Source organism: Solanum lycopersicum, chromosome 5 (genome assembly GCF_036512215.1).
Source record: "Solanum lycopersicum chromosome 5, SLM_r2.1".
NCBI lineage: Eukaryota > Viridiplantae > Streptophyta > Magnoliopsida > Solanales > Solanaceae > Solanum > Solanum lycopersicum.
In genome coordinates, this window is record NC_090804.1 from 1,195,215 (window position 1) to 1,221,555 (window position 26,341).

A 26,341-nucleotide genomic window follows, 5' to 3' on the forward strand; every position below is an offset into this window, starting at 1 on the left:
GACAACCTTAAAGAATCCACAGTCCCCTATCTGAATTATCTCGAAAAGATTCAAGTCAATACTCGCAAAAAAATTACAAAAATTGTTGTAAAATCTCAAAATTTTCTAGTGAATTTCGCGTCTACTAATCTACAACTCCTCCATATAGATTGTACATATGTTCCTTACTCGTTTTCTCATGACATTTGTTCAACATTCCCATTTCTAAAATCCTTATGTCTTGTATTATGTAGAGGGTTGAAAAAAAAACAAGATTGTGAGTCCTCAATTGGAGTTTTGACATTGAATAACATCATTGACTTGCGTGAAGCATTCATAGCTATTCCTAATTTATATAAATTCAACGTAATATATAGCATTAAGTTCAAAACCCCGCGTCCCATAATGGGATCAAGGCAAATAGAAATTGAGTATAACTTGCTTGAATTGAGAACTTTTGCTGAAAATTTGGACCTTGAAAACTTAACACAACTGGAGTAAAGGTATGTACTAAAGTACAATACATTAAAAAAATCCTAATAAGTTTGGTAAAGGTTGGACAACACAAGTGAATCTCGAGGAGATTTTGAGCTTTTACTTCAAGTTTTTTAATTTTTTTGCGACTATTGACATGAACCTTTTCTAGATAATTGAGATGGGGGACTGTGAACTCAACAAGGTTGTCACAATTTATCAAAGTTAACTCAATGAGGAGAGGACATTTGGGTGGCACAATTATTTGACGCCATACTCTGGAAACAAGAGAAACAGTTTGTCTGTGTTTCAGACTAACACAAGACAGGATCTTCTGGATGATGTCCTGTGGAAACTCGGAAAATAATAAAATCCTTGGACAGCAATCTCAATTTAGTGCAAACACATTATGCAAAGATATCGTGTTGATACTGCCTCCTCTCATTTATACCCTCACGCATCCTGTGTGTGCTCCGACATAGATCTCTACCACGTTGATCCATTAATAAACTAGCTGCAGACAACAATCAGTTTCAAAGAGCTTTATTTGTTCATACATACAACCTAATTTTAGTTATTGTACGATCTCCTGAAATTTTAAAAGGAAATTGCAACGTGAATGTTATTCGAGAATATAATGTAATCCGTTTATGTTAGCATCTTTTTTCGCGCTCGTTCTCCAATTTTGACTCATCAAATCAGGAAAAGAACAATGAGCCATCACAAAGAAATTAGTATGAATTGATCTTAACATTTCATCACCTCTAAGAGATGTAAAAATCGGTCCACCATCACCTTGTAAGCAATGTAACACTACTGTTTTCGTTGCAAGCAATTTCTGCAGACTCATTGCTAACATGAACTTGTGAGCATTAAGACTATGTAACTTCATTAACGGTAGCATATCAAGTCAAGTTTTCGTAAGAGTAGCTAAATTGTCGAGACCTGTGAGCATATGGACTAGATGACTTTAATTTATGCAAGAAGTTATACAACGACTTCCTGGTGTATCAAAGATCCCGACACTTTAGCTACTCTTTACAAAATAGACTTGATATGCTTCCGATAAATGAAGTTACATGGCCTGAAATTACTCTGTGGTACATGCTAATTAGCGTCGTTACGTTATCCATGGAATTTATCCTTGAGACTGCAGAAATTGCTTGCAAAGAAAGCAGCAGAGTGTTTCATTGATAACAATGAAATGGTGGGCTAATTTGTAGCTCTCTTAATAAAACTAGTCAAATTACATGCGTATATATCACGTTAATTAATAATAAATAGCTTCTCATAACAGTAGATAGATGTTTGATGCATACAATTTATAAGTTCTGAAAGACCTCACCAGTTTGCTACATATGCAAATGATATAAGCACTTGATATATTGCGAAACACACGATAATTATCATCTTCTTTTTAACCTCAGAGAAGTATGGTACACATGAGTTCTGAAGAGAAAAAAATAATACTATTAACATGATTCTTTTTCTTTCCATAAAATTTCTCTTTGCATATCTAATATAAATTGAGAAAGACAAACTTTTCACAATGACTTATTTTAGATACATGATCCATTTGAGAAAATGAATGTTTTCAATAGATTATACATATAAACAAAAAGTTGAATAAAAATAAAACCTCAAATAACCATATTTGATTTTTCTCAATCAGTTATTCGTCTCTCTACTTAATAAATAATAATCTCAAAAATATATTTATATTAAATTAGGACAGTCTATCGAGAATCAAATAAGCATATCAAATTAATTGATTAATCTTTCATTATGAGTTTCATCAATAACTAAGAAATATTGTACATCACTAATTTCTTCACGTAGGACACAAGATATTCCAATAGAAAAACAAAATCATAACCAAGTATATCAAAATATAAAAAAGGACTTATAAAATACTTAGGCTAGACAAGGAGGAACAGATAAAAACAAAAGAAAATTACTGCACATAAAAAATGATTAGCAAGATTAATTTGTTGCATGATTAGTATCACTTATCCTCCGCTTATCATTTACATGAAGACCTTTATACCAGTAGCTAGGATGAGCATTGCGAGATATATAAAATAAATTTGCATTAAATTAGTTCAATGAATTTATTCCATATTAAATTTATTTTCTGGATTACTCTTTCAAATACTCTTGATTTTTACAGCAAAAGAAAAATTGATTATTAATATAAATTTGATTCATGTACAGAATTAAATGAGTAATTTATTAAATTATTCAATACAAATCCTCTAAAATCTTTCTTTTAAATTGCAATGGAAAACTGTTAATTAGTGTAAACCTCATTATAGAAATTACTATTTGAGTCCTACGTTTTTCTTTAAATTTGATATATATAATGAAGAAGACAACTTCTTGAAGGATATGTAATTCAATATTATTACATTTGACAGAGCAATTTTTTTACTATATACCATTTAATTATATTTGTATAGCACTTTGTTATAATTGTTTTAATGTAAGGATAAAATGAAAATTCAACTTTGAGTTTTGAACACACCCTAGTATCATACTGCTAATATTTACCCCTCCGTTTAACAATAAAAATAACACATCTTGTGAAATTCCAAAAAAATGGAGTGTCGAGATGATAGACTGTAAGTTCAATATGTGTCAACCCTATTAATAAACTTATTGTGGACAAATCTCTCTTTTAATCAAAAGCGGCAGTAAAAATCCATCACTTAGATTTCACATATATAGTAAGAAAGAAAAACCACTTTCATGGATCAAATATTCAAGGAGGACTAAATCATACAGATCCGATGAAACATCGATAAATTTTACAAAAATACAATAGGGATGATTAATTTCATAACTAATATTGCCATACTAAAGTACAATACATTAAAAAAAAACTAATAAATTTGGCTCCGTTTATAAACACCAATATTGTACGGCACCAACATAGAACTAGTCTTGCATAGTTGCGATTCCGATTCAGTTATGCCTGCATTAATGTTACAACCTTATTCCTTAATTCAGATATATATAAAAATAACTAAACAAATGTTTGTTATGAGATGATTACCACTCAAACTCCAAGTTAATCTGATGAGCGCCTTCTCTTGTAACTAAAGAAAGGTTGGGTAAGACTATGGACAATAAGCACTGTTGTTCCCTTCCTTCCTCAGACCCTGCACAGATCGGGAGCTTATCGTGCCGAGCTTCCCTTTCTTGTCTTGTAATTGTAGAAATGTTGGGTAAGTCTAGTAATAGCCCCTTCTGGCTCGACCCTTCACCTAACCATGCACATAGTGTGGGATTATCACATCGGGATTCCCTTTCTTGTAGTGCAAATGCAGTTGATCCAAGGATTGTAAAGCTTTTCAATGCTCTGTGCCAAGACATGTACTCACTACGTTTGTAACGTTTGGTACCGTCTTTGTTCCAACCTTCCAGCTCATTCATTAGGACCTACAAATTCATAACAAAAGTGTACAGAAAGAGAAGTGAAGATGGGAAATTATATACTCTCATTATAATATTGCATAATAATACCCGTATAAAGTCATGTTTTCGGGCATCTGAATTCACTGTCACCACCAAGCTCCGCGGATGGAAGTAAGCAAAAAATTCAGCAAGAAATGATTCATATCTCGGTTTGAATGAATATTGTATCACCAAATTTATGCGCTTGATACAAACTGGTTGAAGGCTGCTTTGAAATGTTACTTCTTCCTTCATAGAGAAGGAAAAATAATTTACAACATGAAAGGAAATTGAATAGGAAAATAATTTGCTCTCAAATTGTTGGAAAATACTAAAGATGCAAGTACATACCTTTGCTCGAGCTGTGTTAGTTTCTAAGGACAACGTGATATTTTCACCCAAATTTTCAGCGAAAGTTCTCAACTCACGCAAGTTATTGGTTGCACAAGCATCCATCTCAATTTCCATTTGCCTTGATCCCATCATGGGACGTGGAGTTTGGAAGTTAAAGCTATATAGAACATTGAACAATTGTAAATTAGGAGTAGCTATAAATGCTTCGCGCAAGTCAGTGGTGTTATTCAATGTCAAACACTCCAATTGAGGACTCACAATCTTGATTTTTTTCAATCCTCCACATAATACAAGACATAAGGATTTTAGAAATGGGAATGTTGAGAAAAAATCACGAGGAAACGAGTCGGGAACATTTATAGAATCTATATGGAGGACTTGTAGTTTAGTAGACGCGAACAAATCAAGTTTGGTAAAGGTTGGACAACACAAGTGAAACTCGAGGAGATTTTGAGCTTTTACTTCAAGTTTTTTAATTTTTTTGCTACTATTGACATGAACCTTTTCTAGATAATTGAGATGGGGGACTGTGAACTCAACAAGGTTGTCACAATTTATCAAAGTTAACTCAACGAGGAGAGGACATTTGGGTGCAAAACTAGAGAAGGTGCGCGAAAAAATGCAAACAGAATGAAAATACAACTCTTTCAAAGAAGGCATTACATTAAATTCTCGAATAAGATTCATGTTGCAATTTCCATTTATATGGAGAACGGTTAAAAATCTGGAATCTAAAAATCCGAGAGACGCACAATATCTAAAATTAGGTGGTATGGACAAATATAACTCTTTGAAACTGATTTTGTCTAAAGCAAGTTTAATAAGTGGATCGACATGATAGAGATCTGTGTCGGAGCATACACAAGATTCATTAGGGTATATATGAGAGAAGCCACAGTATCCACAAGTTATCTTTTCAGATTTTGTTTGCACTAAACTGAGATCGTCGTCTAATGATTCTATCATTTGACACCATTTTTTGGAAACAAGAGAAACATTTGGCCTTTGTTTCAAAGTTACACGAGACAAAATTTCATGGATGATGTCCTCTGTAAACTCTGAAAATATTTGATCACAATCTGAAAGAGTATTGGCAGCCATTACAAACAATTCATAAACATATAATTAGTTAGTATAAGCATTTAGTATTGTATTTTGAATAGACATAACAATTGCGTTTGTAAAGAACAAAATAAAAAAAGTATAATCAGAAACTTTCTGCTAACCCAAGATTGTCTAACAAAGAATCAAAAACTCAATTAAAGAAGAGAAAGCTAGAATGGAGATAGAGTATTTTTGGATTAAAAAAACTTTTTTTGAGAAGAAGACTGTTTGATTTGAGTTGTTTACAGATGGCTAAGACCCCTATTTATAATTATGTTGAGATGATTCTAGAACTGAGGACTGAGACTCTTCTTATCTTTCTTTTCTGAAGTAAAAATATCTAAGATATTTTTTGTACAGAACTCTAGAACGTTCTACTAATTAAATATCTATGATATTTTTATACAGAATTCTAGAAAATTTTCCAATTTAAATATCTTAGATATTTTTGTACCTCACTCTACAAAATTCTAGAATATTCTACTATACAAAATTCTAGAGATCTACTTTAATTTTTCAAATATCAAATATTTCCCCTCCCTCACTCACACAAAGGAAATGCCCTTTTTTTTTTTTAGTTCTCAACAATGGGAGGTCTTTCATCAGGTTATTCATGGACCCTTCAAGATTATAACAAATGTATGTTCAACATCGTGAAAGTGGCATTGGGACGGAGACAAATGGAATATGACACCAGGGCTTCCTATGCCTGTGCGAGATTTTCAGCCAACCTTTCTACAATTACAAGACAAGGCGCTCATCAAATTAGTCCTCCTTGAATAATTGAGTCATGAAATTGCTGATTCTTGCTTAAATTGGTATCTTACTATATTCATTAATGATGAACAAAAATTCAATTGATGGAATTTTACTTCCTCTTCTGATCGAAAGAGAGAATATATATTGATAGAACGTATATGGACTAATAGTCACTGAATCTGGTCCCTTGATAGAATAGAAGTGCAAGAATTAAATAATTCAAAGTAAAACAAACACGTACGAGAGGCTTATGTGGAAACGCCCCTAAGCTTATTCTATGGAGGAGAAAATCACAACCTGTCTCACAAGGTTTCAATTCAACTTCATTTAACTCAAGACAAAGCCTTCAAATTACAAATCTCTAGTAAGCTAGGAATCAAACTCTTAATCCCCTCCCCCTTACTTGCCTACTAAACCAACTATCTCTAGTTGATTTAGACTTCAAGAACCCAACATAACTAACTCTAGCTGAATTTTGCCGTGTTCTATATGAAAATTAATCTACTTCCTTTATAACTTAGGAATAAATCTTACAAGATCAACCTCTTAAATATTAACTCTAGGAACAACTAAGAACAACGATAACTCTATCAGGTCCTCCAGATGTTCTTGAGCAATATTCCATTGAGAGAGGCTTTTGCTTTTGTGAAAAACTTGTTTGTGACAATGGAGAATAGACTTATTGTAGGATAGACACAAACACACAAAGCAATTCCATTGGCTGAGGTCCTGTTGTGCTGTGGGAAACGTGCACCAAGTCACCAACCACAACAAGTGTTGTAGGTTTTTGGACAGTTGTAGTATTTCATATACAGACAATCTCAGTTTCGTCTGGAATCAGGTCAAAGTTTGTTTAATATTTAGAAATTCAAGAATGACTAAATGACAACTTAAAATAATAGCAAGAATAACTACAACTTAAAATACTCACATATATGGTGTGAGTATATGGTGACAAAGTTTCTTGAGCAACAATAACTAGATGACAATTTAAAAAAATAACATATATGGTGTGAATATATGGAGAGAAAATTTCGTGAAAAAGAATAACTAGATGACAACTTAAAATAACTAGATGAAGCACAATCTTTGTTACACATGTTTTGTAATCAAAGTATTCTGTTTTTTATAGCAATATATATATATATATATATATATATATATATATATATATATATGTATGTATGTATGTATATATTAATTATTATCTTCAAGTCATTTTATATGTCACATTCTGGATTTTAAAAGTCAAACAAGTTTATCTTTAACTGTAAAATTTTCATAGATCGTTTAAACCTTTCGAATTATCAATTATTGTGACTCATAGTACTTTTTAAATAGTTTACAAATATATAAATTTTATTTCAAAAAAAATTGAAGATTCCATGCGCAAATTTTAATTTATTTGACTCTCAAAACATATAACTTGTCATATAATTGGGACAGAGGGATCGGAGTAACAGAATTTAGTTCTAAAGCCTATAGCGACAATGACTCCTTTAATAATTAACTAATGCTGATAAAAACTTTATAACACTCTTTATTAATGTATATATTTCTTATCGCTAAAAGTTATTTTTGTTCTAATAAAAAATTACGAATCATAATTTGAACTTATCAAAATCTCAATAATGTCATTAATTTTAAATATGCAGATGAACTTCTATTTTGTGAGGCAAATATCTAACCAAACTTTTCAAATGTTTATGAAAGTAGTAATTGATTATAATGGTGTATTAATTAAGAACATGCTAATTTGGCAGAAACATCTAACATTTCATGAGCTATTTTTTTTAATAAGGTAAATGATTTTATTCATGTGGTATTCTTGCTTTTGTTATCTATTACCACTTTTTGTTTATTATGATTGCACTATTTTCTTGATGTTATTGTTCTTCACTTGTATGATTTGTAATCCTTCCCAATTAGTTATCATGTTTTCTTTAAAGTCATTTTTTTTTAAAAAAAAAACTTACGTAAATATACTATATTAATAAAATATTTATCATTTTGAGCAATAATATTTTTTTTTCATTTGATCACTTCTAATATATTTATAATGCAGTTTTAATATACATTACAAAGAACAATTAATTATTCACATATAATACATTTTTTGTTGATGATCAATATATTTATCACACATTTTAATACACTTATATTACAATGTGTCAATTTCTTACAAAAACAAGCATAATATATTTTTTAAAATAGTTATAAATTGCATACATAATTCACTTTTAATATATATTGCAGATTTAATATAGTGTTGCTATAAATGGTAATAAATAAAATGTATCGCTAAGAATTAGTAATTATTTATTAAATGTATCATTCCAAGTAATTTTTCCTTTTTTCCCCCTTTTCTTTACTCCTTTCTTTTTAATTCACTTGAACCGAGAGTCTTTCAGAAATAGTTTTTCTATTTTCACGAGATAGGAACAAGATCGGCATATACTCTATCATCTCCAGACCCCACTTTGTGGATTTTACTAGATATGTTATTGTTGTTGTTGATTGAAGGTGCAAAAATATTAGCACTATAGAAGCAAGAAGATATGTTTATTTCCAAATCCAGACTAATATTAATTAATAAAAATATTTAAGTATTTTTTTTTATAGTCATAACGGTTACAACCTCTCAATTGTATCGTCATGCGTCCTGTTTATGCGTCCTGTTTATGCTCAGAAAGAGTATTGGCAGCCATTACAAACAATTCATAAACATATAATTAGTTAGTATAAGCATTTAGTATTGTATTTTGAATAGACATAACAATTGTGTTTGTAAAGAACAACATAAAAAAAGTATAATCAGAAACTTTCTGCTAACCCAAGATTGTCTAACAAAAATTCAAAAACTCAATTGAAGAAGAGAAAGCTAGAATGGAGATAGAGTATTTTCGGATTAAAAAACCTTTTTTTAGAAGAAGACTGTTTGATTTGAGTTGTTTACAGATGGCTAAAACCACTATTTATAATTATGTAAAGATGATTCTAGAAACTGAGGACTGAGACTCTTCTTATCTTTCTTTTCTGAAGTAAAAATATCTAAGATATTTTTTGTACAAAATTCTAGAACGTTCTACTTATTAAATATATATGATATTTTTATACAGAATTCTAGAAAATTTTCCAATTTAAATATCTTAGATATTTTTGTACCTCACTCTACAAAATTCTAGAGATCTGCTTTAATTTTTCAAATATCAAATATTTTCCCTCGCTCACTCACACAAAGGAAATGCCCTTTTTTTTTTAGTTCTCAACAATGGGAGGTCTTTCATCAGGTTATTCATGGACCCTCAAGATTATAACGAATGTATGTTCAACATTGTGAAAGTGGCATTGGGACGGAGACAAATGGAATATGACACCGGGGCTTCCTATGCCTGGGCGCGAGTTTCAGCCAACCTTTCTACAATTACAAGACAAGGCGCTCATCAAATTAGTCCTCCTTGAATAATTGAGTCATGAAATTGCTGATTCTTGCTTAAATTGGTATCTTACTATATTCATTAATGATGAACAAAAATTTAATTGATGGATTTTTACTTCCTCTTCTGATCGAAAGAGAGAATATATATTGATAGAACGTATATGGACTAATAGTCATTGAATCTGGTCTCTTGATAGAATAAAAGTGCAAGAATTAAATAATTCAAAGTAAAACAAACACGTACGAGAGGCTTATGTGGAAACCCTCTAAGCTTGTTCAATGGAGGAGAAAATCACAACTTGTCTCACAAGGTTTCAATTCAACTTCATTTAACTCAAGACAAAGCCTTCAAATTACAAAGTGAAACTCGACGAGATTTTGAGCTTTTACTTGAGTTTTTTTTTAAAATTTGCGAGTATTAACATGAAACTTTTCGAGATAATTGAGATGGGGGACTGTGAAGTCAATAAGGTTGTCACAATTTATCAAAGTTAACTCAACAAGGTAAGGATATTTGGGTATAAATTGGAGAAGGTACGCGAAAAGATGCAAACAAAATGAAAATATAACTCTTTCAATGAAGGCATTACATTAAATTCTCGAATAACATTCGTGTTGCAATTTCCTTTTATATGGAGAACGGTTGAAAATCTGGAATCTAAAATTTTAGGAGATGCACACTACAATAAAAATTACCATTAGCGGCATTTAATTCTTAATTGTCGCTAAAGATGTATTTTTAGCGGCAATTGGCACTATTTGTATATGTCATTAAAGCCTTTAGCGACATTGGTTCTAATGTCACTTAACTAATGCCGTTAAAGACTTTAGCACTCTTTATTAGTGTCTATATTTAATACCGCTAAAAGTTGTTTTTGTTATAGTGGCACAATACCTAAAATTAGGTGGTATGAACAAATAGAGTTCTTTGAAACTGCTGTTGTCCGCAGCAAGTTTAATAAATGGATCGACATGGTAGAGATCTGTGTCGTAGCATACACAGGATGCGTGAGGGTACAAGTGAGAGCAGCCGCAGTATCCACACGTTATATTTTCAGAACGTGTTTGGACTAAATTGAGATTGTCGTCCAAGGATTTTATTATTGACGCCATACTCTGGAAACAAGAGAAACAGTTTGTCTGTGTTTCAGACTAACACAAGACAGGATCTTCTGGATGATGTCCTGTGGAAACTCAGAAAATAATAAAATCGTTGGACGGCAATCTCAATTTAGTGCAAACACATTATGCAAAGATATCGTGTTGATACTGCCTCCTCTCATTTATACCCTCACGCATCCTGTGTGTGCCCCGACACAGATCTCTACCACGTTGATCCATTAATAAACTAGCTGCAGACAACAATCAGTTTCAAAGAGCTTTATTTGTTCATATATACAAACTAATTTTAGTTATTGTACGTCTCCTGAAATTTTAAAAGGCAATTGCAACGTCAATGTTATTCGAGAATATAATGTAATCCGTTTATGTTAGCATTTTTTAAGCGCTCATTCTCCAATTTTGACTCATCAAATCAGGAAAAGAACAATGAGCCATCACAAAGAAATTAGTATGAATTGATCTTAACATTTCATCAACTCTAAGAGATGTAAAAATCGGTCCACTATCACCTTGTAAGCAATGTAACACTCGACTGTTTTTGTTGCAAGCAATTTCTGCAGACTCATTGCTAACATGTACTTGTGAGCATTAAGACTATGTAACTTCATTAACGGTAGCATATCAAGTCTAGTTTTCGTACGAGTAGCTAAATTGTCGAGACCTGTGAGCATTTGGACTAGATGACTTTAATTTATGCAAGAAATTATACAATAACTTCCTGGTGTATCAAAGATCCCGACACTTTAGCTACTCTTTAAAAAATAGACTTGATATGCTTCCGATAAATAAAGTTACATGGCCTGAAATTGCTCTGTGGTACATGCTAATTAGCGTCGTTATGTTATCCGTGGAATTTAACCTTGAGACTGCAGAAAATTGCTTGCAAAGAAAGAAGCGGAGTGTTTCATTGATAACAATGAAATGGCGGGCTAATTTGTAGCTCTCTTAATATAATATAACTAGTCAAAGTACATGCATATATATCACCTTAATTAATAATAAATAGCTTCTCATAACAGTAGATAGATGTTTGATGCATACAATTTATAAGTTCTGAAAGACCTCATCAGTTTGCTACATATGCAAATGATTAAACACTTGATATATTGCGAAACACACGATAATTATCATGTCAATTATTTTTATTATTATACACATTTACATCTTCTTTTTAACCTTGGAGAATTACGGTTCATATGAGTTATGAAGAGAAAAGAATAATACTATTAACATGATTCTTTTTTTTTCCATAAATTTTTTCTTTGAATAATTAATATAAATGCATACCTAATATAAATTGAGAAACACAAACTTTTCACAATGACTTATTCTAGATATATGATCGATTTGAGAAATGAATATTTCAGCACATAAATAATAGACTAATAAGTTCAATAGATTATACATATAAACAAAAAGTTAAATAAAAATAAAACCTCAAATAACCATATTTGATTTTTCTCATTTAGTTATTCGTCTCTCTACTCATAAATAATAATCTCGAAAATATATTTATACTCAATCGAGAACCAAATAAGCATATCAAATTAATTGATTAATCTTTCATTATGAGTTTCATCAATAACTAAGAAATATAGTAGAACATGAATTGTACATCACTAATTTCTTCATGTAGGACACAAGATATTCCAATAGAAAAACAAAATCATAACCAAGTATATCAAAATATAAAAAAGGACTTATAAAATACTTAGGCTAGACAAGGAGGAACAGATAAAAACAAAAGAAAATTACTGCACATAAAAAATGATTAGCAAGATTAATTTGCTGCATGATTAGTATCTCTCATCCTCCGCTTATCATTTACATGAAGACCATGCTAGGCATTTTATACCAGTAGCTAGGATGAGCATTGTGAGATATATAAAATAAATTTGCATTAAACTAGTTCAATGAATTTAGTCCATATTAAATTTATTTTCTGGATTACTCTTTCAAATACTCTTGATTTTTACAGCAAAAGAAAAATTGATTATTAATATAAATTTGATTCGTGTACAGAATTAAATGAGTAATTTATTAAATTATTCAATACAAATCCTCTAAAATCTTTCTTTTAAATTGCAATGGAAAACTGTTAATTAATGTAAACCTCATTATAGTAATTACTATTTGAGTCCTACGTTTTTGTTTAAATTTGATATATATAATGAAGAAGACAACTTCTTGAAGGATATGTAATTCAATATTATTACATTTGACAGAGCAATTTTTTTACTATATACTATTTAATTATATTTGTATAGCACTTTGTTATAATTGTTTTAATGTAAGGATAAAATGAAAATTTAACTTTGAGTTTTGAACACACCCTAGTATCATACTGCTAGTATTTACCCCTCCGTTTAACAATAAAAATAACACATCTTGTGAAATTCCAAAAAAATGGAGTGTCGAGATGATAGACTGTAAGTTCAATATGTGTCAACCCTATTAATAAACTTATTGTGGACAAATCTCTCTTTTAATCAAAAGCGGCAGTAAAAATCCATCACTTAGATTTCACATATATAGTAAGGAAAAAAACCACTTTCATGGATCAAATATTCAAGGAGGACTAAATCATACAGATCCAATGAAACATCGATAAATTTTACAAAAATACAATAGGGATGATTAATTTCATAACTAATATTGCCATACTAAAGTACAATACATTAAAAAAAAACTAATAAATTTGGCTCCGTTTATAAGTTAGACACCAATATTGTACGGCACCAACATAGAACTAGTCTTGCATAATTGCGATTCCCATTCAGTTATGCCTGCATTAATGTTACAACCTTATTCATTAATTCAGATATATATATAAATCACTAAACAAATGTTTGTTGTGAGATGATTACCACTCAAACTCCAATTTAATCTGATGAGCACCTTCTCTTGTAACTGTAGAAAGGCTGGGTAAGACTATGGAAAATAAGCACTATTGTTCCCTTCCTTCCTCAGACCCTGCACAGATCAGGAGCTTATCGTGCCGAGCTTCCCTTTCTTGTATTGTAAATGTAGAAATGTTGGGTAAGTCTAGTAATAGCCCCTTCTGACTCGACCCTTCCCCTAACCCTGCACATAGTGTGGGATTATCACATCGGGCTTCCCTTTCTTGTCTTGTAATTGTAGAAATGTTGGGTAAGTCTAGTAATAGCCTCTTCTGGCTCGACCCTTCCCCTAACCCTGCACATAGTGTGGGATTATCACATCGGGCTTCCCTTTCATGTCTTGTAATGGTAGAAATGTTGGGTAAGTCTAGTAATAGCCCCTTCTGGCTCGACCCTTCCCCTAACCCTGCACATAGTGTGGGATTAACACATCGGGATTCCCTTTCATGTAGTGCAAATGCAGTTGATCCAAGGATTGTAAAGCTTTTCAATGCTTTGTGCCAAGACATGTACTCACTACGTTTGTGACGTTTGGTACCGTCTTTGTTCCAACCTTCCAGCTCATTCATTAGGACCTACAAATTCATAACAAAAGTGTACAGAAAGAGAAGTGAATATGGGAAATTATATACTCTCATTATAATATTGCATAATAATACCCGTATAAAGTCATGTTTTCGGGCATCTGAATTCACTGTCACCACCAAGCTCCGCGGATGGAAGTAAGCAAAAAATTAAGCAAGAAATGATTCATATCTCGGGTTGAATGAATATTGTATCACCAAATTTATGCGCTTGATACAAACTGGTTGAAGGCTGCTTTGAAATGTTACTTCTTCCTTCATAGAGAAGGAAAAATAATTTACAACATGAAAGGAAATTGAATAGGAAAATAATTTGCTCTCAAATTGTTGGAAAATACTAAAGATGCAAGTACATACCTTTGCTCGAGCTGTGTTAGTTTCTAAGGACAACGTGATATTTTCACCCAAATTTTCAGCGAAAGTTCTCAACTCAAGCAAGTTATTGGTTGCACAAGCATCCATCTCAATTTCCATTTGCCTTGATCCCATCATGGGACGCGGAGTTTGGAAGTTAAAGCTATATAGAACATTGAACAATTGTAAATTAGGAGTAGCTATAAATGCTTCGCGCAAGTCAGTGGTGTTATTCAATGTCAAACACTCCAATTGAGGACTCACAATCTTGATTTTTTTCAATCCTCCACATAATACAAGACATAAGGATTTTAGAAATGGGAATGTTGAAAAAAAAATCACGAGGAAACGAGTCGGGAACATTTATAGAATCTATATGGAGGACTTGTAGTTTAGTAGACGCGAACAAATCAAGTTTGGTAAAGGTTGGACAACACAAGTGAAACTCGAGGAGATTTTGAGCTTTTACTTCAAGTTTTTTAATTTTTTTGCTACTACTGACATGAACCTTTTCTAGATAATTGAGATGGGGGACTGTGAACTCAACAAGGTTGTCACAATTTATCAAAGTTCACTCAACGAGGAGAGGACATTTGGGTGCAAAACTAGAGAAGGTGCACGAAAAAATGCAAACAGAATGAAAATACAACTCTTTCAAAGAAGGCATTACATTAAATTCTCGAATAAGATTCATGTTGCAATTTCCATTTATATGGAGAATGGTTAAAAATCTGGAATCTAAAAATCCGAGAGACGCACAATATCTAAAATTAGGTGGTATGGACAAATATAACTCTTTGAAACTGATCTTGTCTGAAGACAGTTTAATAAGTGGATCGACATGATAGAGATCTGTGTCGGAGCATACACAAGATTCATTAGGGTATATATGAGAGAAGCCACAGTATCCACAAGTTATCTTTTCAGATTTTGTTTGCACTAAACTGAGATCGTCGTCTAATGATTCTATCATTTGACACCATTTTTTGGAAACAAGAGAAACATTTGGCCTTTGTTTCAAAGTTACACGAGACAAAATTTCATGGATGATGTCCTCTGTAAACTCTGAAAATATTTGATCACAATCAGAAAGAGTATTGGCAGCCATTACAAACAATTCATAAACATATAATTAGTTAGTATAAGCATTTAGTATTGTATTTTGAATAGACATAACAATTGCGTTTGTAAAGAACAAAATAAAAAAAGTATAATCAGAAACTTTCTGCTAACCCAAGATTGTCTAACAAAGAATCAAAAACTCAATTAAAGAAGAGAAAGCTAGAATGGAGATAGAGTATTTTTGGATTAAAAAAACTTTTTTTGAGAAGAAGACTGTTTGATTTGAGTTGTTTACAGATGGCTAAGACCCCTATTTATAATTATGTTGAGATGATTCTAGAACTGAGGACTGAGACTCTTCTTATCTTTCTTTTCTGAAGTAAAAATATCTAAGATATTTTTTGTACAGAACTCTAGAACGTTCTACTAATTAAATATCTATGATATTTTTATACAGAATTCTAGAAAATTTTCCAATTTAAATATCTTAGATATTTTTGTACCTCACTCTACAAAATTCTAGAGTATTCTACTATACAAAATTCTAGAGATCTACTTTAATTTTTCAAATATCAAATATTTCCCCTCCCTCCCTCACACAAAGGAAATGCCCTTTTTTTTTTTAGTTCTCAACAATGGGAGGTCTTTCATCAGGTTATTCATGGACCCTTCAAGATTATAACAAATGTATGTTCAACATCGTGAAAGTGGCATTGGGACGGAGACAAATGGAATATGACACCAGGGCTTCCTATGCCTGTGCGAGATTTTCAGCCAACCTTTCTACAATTACAAGACAAGGCGCTCATCAAATTAGTCCTCCTTGAACAATTGAGTCATGAAATTGTTGATTCTTGCTTAAATTGGTGTCTTACTATATTCATTAATGATGAACAAAAATTCAATTGATGGAATTTTACTTCCTCTTCTGATCGAAAGAGAGAATATATATTGATAGAACGTATATGGACTAATAGTCACTGAATCTGGTCCCTTGATAGAATAGAAGTGCAAGAATTAAATAATTCAAAGTAAAACAAACACGTACGAGAGGCTTATGTGGAAACGCCCCTGAGCTTATTCAATGGAGGAGAAAATCACAACCTGTCTCACAAGGTTTCAATTCAACTTCATTTAACTCAAGACAAAGCCTTCAAATTACAAATCTCTAGTAAGCTAGGAATCAAACTCTTAATCCTTACTTGCCTACTAAACCAACTATCTCTAGTTGATTTAGACTTCAAGAACCCAACATAACTAACTCTAGCTGAATTTTGCCGTGTTCTATATGAAAATTAATCTACTTCCTTTATAACTTAGGAATAAATCTTACAAGATCAACCTCTTAAATATTAACTCTAGGAACAACTAAGAACAACGATAACTCTATCAGGTCCTCCAGATGTTCTTGAGCAATATTCCATTGAGAGAGGCTTTTGCTTTTGTGAAAAACTTGTTTGTGACAATGGAGAATAGACTTATTGTAGGATAGACACAAACACACAAAGCAATTCCATTGGCTGAGGTCCTGTTGTGCTGTGGGAAACGTGCACCAAGTCACCAACCACAACAAGTGTTGTAGGTTTTTGGACAGTTGTAGTATTTCATATACAGACAATCTCAGTTTCGTCTGGAATCAGGTCAAAGTTTGTTTAATATTTAGAAATTCAAGAATGACTAAATGACAACTTAAAATAATAGCAAGAATAACTACAACTTAAAATACTCACATATATGGTGTGAGTATATGGTGACAAAGTTTCTTGAGCAACAATAACTAGATGACAATTTAAAAAAATAACATATATGGTGTGAATATATGGAGAGAAAATTTCGTGAAAAAGAATAACTAGATGACAACTTAAAATAACTAGATGAAGCACAATCTTTGTTACACATGTTTTGTAATCAAAGTATTCTGTTTTGTATAGCAATATATATATATATATATATATATATATATATATATATATATATATATATATATATATATATATATATATATATATATATATATATATATATGTATGTATGTATGTATGTATATATTAATTATTATCTTCAAGTCATTTTATATGTCACATTCTGGATTTTAAAAGTCAAACAAGTTTATCTTTAACTGTAAAATTTTCATAGATCGTTTAAACCTTTCGAATTATCAATTATTGTGACTCATAGTACTTTTTAAATAGTTTACAAATATATAAATTTTATTTCAAAAAAAATTGAAGATTCCATGCGCAAATTTTAATTTATTTGACTCTCAAAACATATAACTTGTCATATAATTGGGACAGAGGGATCGGAGTAACAGAATTTAGTTCTAAAGCCTATAGCGACAATGACTCCTTTAATAATTAACTAATGCTGATAAAAACTTTATAACGCTCTTTATTAATGTATATATTTCTTATCGCTAAAAGTTATTTTTGTTCTAATAAAAAATTACGAATCATAATTTGAACTTATCAAAATCTCAATAATGTCATTAATTTTAAATATGCAGATGAACTTCTATTTTGTGAGGCAAATATCTAACCAAACTTTTCAAATGTTTATGAAAGTAGTAATTGATTATAATGGTGTATTAATTAAGAACATGCTAATTTGGCAGAAACATCTAACATTTCATGAGCTATTTTTTTTAATAAGGTAAATGATTTTATTCATGTGGTATTCTTGCTTTTGTTATCTATTACCACTTTTTGTTTATTATGATTGCACTATTTTCTTGATGTTATTGTTCTTCACTTGTATGATTTGTAATCCTTCCCAATTAGTTATCATGTTTTCTTTAAAGTCATTTTTTTAAAAAAAAAACTTACGTAAATATACTATATTAATAAAATATTTATCATTTTGAGCAATAATATTTTTTTTTCATTTGATCACTTCTAATATATTTATAATGCAGTTTTAATATACATTACAAAGAACAATTAATTATTCACATATAATACATTTTTTGTTGATGATCAATATATTTATCACACATTTTAATACACTTATATTACAATGTGTCAATTTCTTACAAAAACAAGCATAATATATTTTTTAAAATAGTTATAAATTGCATACATAATTCACTTTTAATATATATTGCAGATTTAATATAGTGTTGCTATAAATGGTAATAAATAAAATGTATCGCTAAGAATTAGTAATTATTTATTAAATGTATCATTCCAAGTAATTTTTCCTTTTTTCCCCCTTTTCTTTACTCCTTTCTTTTTAATTCACTTGAACCGAGAGTCTTTCAGAAATAGTTTTTCTATTTTCACGAGATAGGAACAAGATCGGCATATACTCTATCATCTCCAGACCCCACTTTGTGGATTTTACTAGATATGTTATTGTTGTTGTTGATTGAAGGTGCAAAAATATTAGCACTATAGAAGCAAGAAGATATGTTTATTTCCAAATCCAGACTAATATTAATTAATAAAAATATTTAAGTATTTTTTTTTATAGTCATAACGGTTACAACCTCTCAATTGTATCGTCATGCGTCCTGTTTATGCGTCCTGTTTATGCTCAGAAAGAGTATTGGCAGCCATTACAAACAATTCATAAACATATAATTAGTTAGTATAAGCATTTAGTATTGTATTTTGAATAGACATAACAATTGTGTTTGTAAAGAACAACATAAAAAAAGTATAATCAGAAACTTTCTGCTAACCCAAGATTGTCTAACAAAAATTCAAAAACTCAATTGAAGAAGAGAAAGCTAGAATGGAGATAGAGTATTTTCGGATTAAAAAACCTTTTTTTAGAAGAAGACTGTTTGATTTGAGTTGTTTACAGATGGCTAAAACCACTATTTATAATTATGTAAAGATGATTCTAGAAACTGAGGACTGAGACTCTTCTTATCTTTCTTTTCTGAAGTAAAAATATCTAAGATATTTTTTGTACAAAATTCTAGAACGTTCTACTTATTAAATATATATGATATTTTTATACAGAATTCTAGAAAATTTTCCAATTTAAATATCTTAGATATTTTTGTACCTCACTCTACAAAATTCTAGAGATCTGCTTTAATTTTTCAAATATCAAATATTTTCCCTCGCTCACTCACACAAAGGAAATGCCCTTTTTTTTTTAGTTCTCAACAATGGGAGGTCTTTCATCAGGTTATTCATGGACCCTCAAGATTATAACGAATGTATGTTCAACATTGTGAAAGTGGCATTGGGACGGAGACAAATGGAATATGACACCGGGGCTTCCTATGCCTGGGCGCGAGTTTCAGCCAACCTTTCTACAATTACAAGACAAGGCGCTCATCAAATTAGTCCTCCTTGAATAATTGAGTCATGAAATTGCTGATTCTTGCTTAAATTGGTATCTTACTATATTCATTAATGATGAACAAAAATTTAATTGATGGATTTTTACTTCCTCTTCTGATCGAAAGAGAGAATATATATTGATAGAACGTATATGGACTAATAGTCATTGAATCTGGTCTCTTGATAGAATAAAAGTGCAAGAATTAAATAATTCAAAGTAAAACAAACACGTACGAGAGGCTTATGTGGAAACCCTCTAAGCTTGTTCAATGGAGGAGAAAATCACAACTTGTCTCACAAGGTTTCAATTCAACTTCATTTAACTCAAGACAAAGCCTTCAAATTACAAAGTGAAACTCGACGAGATTTTGAGCTTTTACTTGAGTTTTTTTTTAAAATTTGCGAGTATTAACATGAAACTTTTCGAGATAATTGAGATGGGGGACTGTGAAGTCAATAAGGTTGTCACAATTTATCAAAGTTAACTCAACAAGGTAAGGATATTTGGGTATAAATTGGAGAAGGTACGCGAAAAGATGCAAACAAAATGAAAATATAACTCTTTCAATGAAGGCATTACATTAAATTCTCGAATAACATTCGTGTTGCAATTTCCTTTTATATGGAGAACGGTTGAAAATCTGGAATCTAAAATTTTAGGAGATGCACACTACAATAAAAATTACCATTAGCGGCATTTAATTCTTAATTGTCGCTAAAGATGTATTTTTAGCGGCAATTGGCACTATTTGTATATGTCATTAAAGCCTTTAGCGACATTGGTTCTAATGTCACTTAACTAATGCCGTTAAAGACTTTAGCACTCTTTATTAGTGTCTATATTTAATACCGCTAAAAGTTGTTTTTGTTATAGTGGCACAATACCTAAAATTAGGTGGTATGAACAAATAGAGTTCTTTGAAACTGCTGTTGTCCGCAGCAAGTTTAATAAATGGATCGACATGGTAGAGATCTGTGTCGTAGCATACACAGGATGCGTGAGGGTACAAGTGAGAGCAGCCGCAGTATCCACACGTTATATTTTCAGAACGTGTTTGGACTAAATTGAGATTGTCGTCCAAGGATTTTATTATTGACGCCATACTCTGGAAACAAGAGAAACAGTTTGTCTGTGTTTTAGACTAACACAAGACAGGATCTTCTGGATGATGTCCTGTGGAAACTCAGAAAATAATAAAATCGTTGGACGGCAATCTCAATTTAGTGCAAACACATTATGCAAAGATATCGTGTTGATACTGCCTCCTCTCATTTATACCCTCACGCATCCTGTGTGTGCCCCGACACAGATCTCTACCACGTTGATCCATTAATAAACTAGCTGCAGACAACAATCAGTTTCAAAGAGCTTTATTTGTTCATATATACAAACTAATTTTAGTTATTGTACGTCTCCTGAAATTTTAAAAGGCAATTGCAACGTCAATGTTATTCGAGAATATAATGTAATCCGTTTATGTTAGCATTTTTTAAGCGCTCATTCTCCAATTTTGACTCATCAAATCAGGAAAAGAACAATGAGCCATCACAAAGAAATTAGTATGAATTGATCTTAACATTTCATCAACTCTAAGAGATGTAAAAATCGGTCCACTATCACCTTGTAAGCAATGTAACACTCGACTGTTTTTGTTGCAAGCAATTTCTGCAGACTCATTGCTAACATGTACTTGTGAGCATTAAGACTATGTAACTTCATTAACGGTAGCATATCAAGTCTAGTTTTCGTACGAGTAGCTAAATTGTCGAGACCTGTGAGCATTTGGACTAGATGACTTTAATTTATGCAAGAAATTATACAATAACTTCCTGGTGTATCAAAGATCCCGACACTTTAGCTACTCTTTAAAAAATAGACTTGATATGCTTCCGATAAATAAAGTTACATGGCCTGAAATTGCTCTGTGGTACATGCTAATTAGCGTCGTTATGTTATCCGTGGAATTTAACCTTGAGACTGCAGAAAATTGCTTGCAAAGAAAGAAGCGGAGTGTTTCATTGATAACAATGAAATGGCGGGCTAATTTGTAGCTCTCTTAATATAATATAACTAGTCAAAGTACATGCATATATATCACCTTAATTAATAATAAATAGCTTCTCATAACAGTAGATAGATGTTTGATGCATACAATTTATAAGTTCTGAAAGACCTCATCAGTTTGCTACATATGCAAATGATTAAACACTTGATATATTGCGAAACACACGATAATTATCATGTCAATTATTTTTATTATTATACACATTTACATCTTCTTTTTAACCTTGGAGAATTACGGTTCATATGAGTTATGAAGAGAAAAGAATAATACTATTAACATGATTCTTTTTTTTTCCATAAATTTTTTCTTTGAATAATTAATATAAATGCATACCTAATATAAATTGAGAAACACAAACTTTTCACAATGACTTATTCTAGATATATGATCGATTTGAGAAATGAATATTTCAGCACATAAATAATAGACTAATAAGTTCAATAGATTATACATATAAACAAAAAGTCAAATAAAAATAAAACCTCAAATAACCATATTTGATTTTTCTCATTTAGTTATTCGTCTCTCTACTCATAAATAATAATCTCGAAAATATATTTATACTCAATCGAGAACCAAATAAGCATATCAAATTAATTGATTAATCTTTCATTATGAGTTTCATCAATAACTAAGAAATATAGTAGAACATGAATTGTACATCACTAATTTCTTCACGTAGGACACAAGATATTCCAATAGAAAAACAAAATCATAACCAAGTATATCAAAATATAAAAAAGGACTTATAAAATACTTAGGCTAGACAAGGAGGAACAGATAAAAACAAAAGAAAATTACTGCACATAAAAAATGATTAGCAAGATTAATTTGTTGCATGATTAGTATCTCTCATCCTCCGCTTATCATTTACATGAAGACCTTTATACCAGTAGCTAGGATGAGTATTGCGAGATATATAAAATAAATTTGCATTAAATTAGTTCAATGAATTTATTCCATATTAAATTTATTTTCTGTATTACTCTTTCAAATACTCTTGATTTTTACAGCAAAAGAAAAATTGATTATTAATATAAATTTGATTCATGTACAGAATTAAATGAGTAATTTATTAAATTATTCAATACAAATCCTCTAAAATCTTTCTTTTAAATTTCAATGGAAAACTGTTAATTAGTGTAAACCTCATTATAGAAATTACTATTTGAGTCCTACGTTTTTCTTTAAATTTGATATATATAATGAAGAAGACAACTTCTTGAAGGATATGTAATTCAATATTATTACATTTGACAGAGCAATTTTTTTACTATATACTATTTAATTATATTTGTATAGCACTTTGTTATAATTGTTTTAATGTAAGGATAAAATGAAAATTCAACTTTGAGTTTTGAACACACCCTAGTATCATACTGCTAATATTTACCCCTCCGTTTAACAATAAAAATAACACATCTTGTGAAATTCCAAAAAAATGGAGTGTCGAGATGATAGACTGTAAGTTCAATATGTGTCAACCCTATTAATAAACTTATTGTGGACAAATCTCTCTTTTAATCAAAAGCGGCAGTAAAAATCCATCACTTAGATTTCACATATATAGTAAGAAAGAAAAACCACTTTCATGGATCAAATATTCAAGGAGGACTAAATCATACAGATCCGATGAAACATCGATAAATTTTACAAAAATACAATAGGGATGATTAATTTCATAACTAATATTGCCATACTAAAGTACAATACATTAAAAAAAACCTAATAAATTTGGCTCCGTTTATAAACACCAATATTGTACGGCACCAACATAGAACTAGTCTTGCATAGTTGCGATTCCGATTCAGTTATGCCTGCATTAATGTTACAACCTTATTCCTTAATTCAGATATATATAAAAATAACTAAACAAATGTTTGTTATGAGATGATTACCACTCAAACTCCAAGTTAATCTGATGAGCGCCTTCTCTTGTAACTGTAGAAAGGATGGGTAAGACTATGGACAATAAGCACTGTTGTTCCCTTCCTTCCTCAGACCCTGCACAGATCGGGAGCTTATCGTGCCGAGCTTCCCTTTCTTGTCTTGTAATTGTAGAAATGTTGGGTAAGTCTAGTAATAGCCCCTTCTGGCTCGACCCTTCACCTAACCATGCACATAGTGTGGGATTATCACATCGGGATTCCCTTTCTTGTAGTGCAAATGCAGTTGATCCAAGGATTGTAAAGCTTTTCAATGCTCTGTGCCAAGACATGTACTCACTACGTTTGTAACGTTTGGTACCGTCTTTGTTCCAACCTTCCAGCTCATTCATTAGGACCTACAAATTCATAACAAAAGTGTACAGAAAGAGAAGTGAAGATGGGAAATTATATACTCTCATTATAATATTGCATAATAATACCCGTATAAAGTCATGTTTTCGGGCATCTGAATTCACTGTCACCACCAAGCTCCGCGGATGGAAGTAAGCAAAAAATTCAGCAAGAAATGATTCATATCTCGGTTTGAATGAATATTGTATCACCAAATTTATGCGCTTGATACAAACTGGTTGAAGGCTGCTTTGAAATGTTACTTCTTCCTTCATAGAGAAGGAAAAATAATTTACAACATGAAAGGAAATTGAATAGGAAAATAATTTGCTCTCAAATTGTTGGAAAATACTAAAGATGCAAGTACATACCTTTGCTCGAGCTGTGTTAGTTTCTAAGGACAACGTGATATTTTCACCCAAATTTTCAGCGAAAGTTCTCAACTCAAGCAAGTTATTGGTTGCACAAGCATCCATCTCAATTTCCATTTGCCTTGATCCCATCATGGGACGCGGAGTTTGGAAGTTAAAGCTATATAGAACATTGAACAATTGTAAATTAGGAGTAGCTATAAATGCTTCGCGCAAGTCAGTGGTGTTATTCAATGTCAAACACTCCAATTGAGGACTCACAATCTTGATTTTTTTCAATCCTCCACATAATACAAGACATAAGGATTTTAGAAATGGGAATGTTGAGAAAAAATCACGAGGAAACGAGTCGGGAACATTTATAGAATCTATATGGAGGACTTGTAGTTTAGTAGACGCGAACAAATCAAGTTTGGTAAAGGTTGGACAACACAAGTGAAACTCGAGGAGATTTTGAGCTTTTACTTCAAGTTTTTTAATTTTTTTGCTACTACTGACATGAACCTTTTCTAGATAATTGAGATGGGGGACCGTGAACTCAACAAGGTTGTCACAATTTATCAAAGTTAACTCAACGAGGAGAGGACATTTGGGTGCAAAACTAGAGAAGGTGCGCGAAAAAATGCAAACAGAATGAAAATACAACTCTTTCAAAGAAGGCATTACATTAAATTCTCGAATAAGATTCATGTTGCAATTTCCATTTATATGGAGAACGGTTAAAAATCTGGAATCTAAAAATCCGAGAGACGCACAATATCTAAAATTAGGTGGTATAGACAAATATAACTCTTTGAAACTGATCTTGTCTGAAGCAAGTTTAATAAGTGGATCGACATGATAGAGATCTGTGTCGGAGCATACACAAGATTCATTAGGGTATATATGAGAGAAGCCACAGTATCCACAAGTTATCTTTTCAGATTTTGTTTGCACTAAACTGAGATCGTCGTCTAATGATTCTATCATTTGACACCATTTTTTGGAAACAAGAGAAACATTTGGCCTTTGTTTCAAAGTTACACGAGACAAAATTTCATGGATGATGTCCTCTGTAAACTCTGAAAATATTTGATCTCAATCAGAAAGAGTATTGGCAGCCATTACAAACAATTCATAAACATATAATTAGTTAGTATAAGCATTTAGTATTGTATTTTGAATAGACATAACGATTGCGTTTGTAAAGACCAAAATAAAAAAAGTATAATCAGAAACTTTCTGCTAACCCAAGATTGTCTAACAAAGAATCAAAAACTCAATTAAAGAAGAGAAAGCTGGAATGGAGATAGAGTATTTTTGGATTAAAAAAACTTTTTTTGAGAAGAAGACTGTTTGATTTGAGTTGTTTACAGATGGCTAAGACCCCTATTTATAATTATGTTGAGATGATTCTAGAACTGAGGACTGAGACTCTTCTTATCTTTCTTTTCTGAAGTAAAAATATCTAAGATATTTTTTGTACAGAACTCTAGAACGTTCTACTAATTAAATATCTATGATATTTTTATACAGAATTCTAGAAAATTTTCCAATTTAAATATCTTAGATATTTTTGTACCTCACTCTACAAAATTCTAGAATATTCTACTATACAAAATTCTAGAGATCTACTTTAATTTTTCAAATATCAAATATTTCCCCTCCCTCCCTCACACAAAGGAAATGCCCTTTTTTTTTTTAGTTCTCAACAATGGGAGGTCTTTCATCAGGTTATTCATGGACCCTTCAAGATTATAA

General features: G+C 31.2%; 2 protein-coding genes and 1 long non-coding RNA gene across 4 annotated transcripts; all 3 read right to left on the reverse strand.

Annotated features, from left to right (window-relative positions):
* Positions 1 to 3,163: 3,163 nt before the first annotated feature.
* On the reverse strand, positions 3,164 to 5,575 carry LOC104647255 (uncharacterized). The gene is made up of 4 exons (XM_010322325.3): positions 4,261 to 5,575; positions 3,979 to 4,158; positions 3,509 to 3,894; positions 3,164 to 3,427 (listed from the first exon to the last, which is right to left on the reverse strand). Exons 1-4 carry the CDS (start codon positions 5,362 to 5,364, stop codon positions 3,418 to 3,420), a joined length of 1,680 nt encoding a protein of 559 aa, XP_010320627.2. The 5' UTR covers positions 5,365 to 5,575; the 3' UTR covers positions 3,164 to 3,417.
* Positions 5,576 to 13,247: 7,672 nt separating this feature from the next.
* LOC138348375 (uncharacterized) lies at positions 13,248 to 15,848 on the reverse strand. Of its 2 annotated transcripts, XR_011220978.1 has the most exons (4): positions 14,529 to 15,848; positions 14,247 to 14,426; positions 13,555 to 14,162; positions 13,248 to 13,473 (listed from the first exon to the last, which is right to left on the reverse strand). It is a non-coding gene; the product is annotated as an uncharacterized lncRNA (long non-coding RNA). The 2 variants fall into 2 exon arrangements; XR_011220977.1 differs by having other exon boundaries at positions 13,555 to 14,426.
* A 7,660-nt stretch (positions 15,849 to 23,508) lies between these two features.
* Positions 23,509 to 25,924, reverse strand: LOC112941468 (uncharacterized). The gene is made up of 4 exons (XM_026030968.2): positions 24,602 to 25,924; positions 24,320 to 24,499; positions 23,850 to 24,235; positions 23,509 to 23,768 (listed from the first exon to the last, which is right to left on the reverse strand). Exons 1-4 carry the CDS (start codon positions 25,568 to 25,570, stop codon positions 23,759 to 23,761), a joined length of 1,545 nt encoding a protein of 514 aa, XP_025886753.2. The 5' UTR covers positions 25,571 to 25,924; the 3' UTR covers positions 23,509 to 23,758.
* Positions 25,925 to 26,341: the final 417 nt, after the last annotated feature.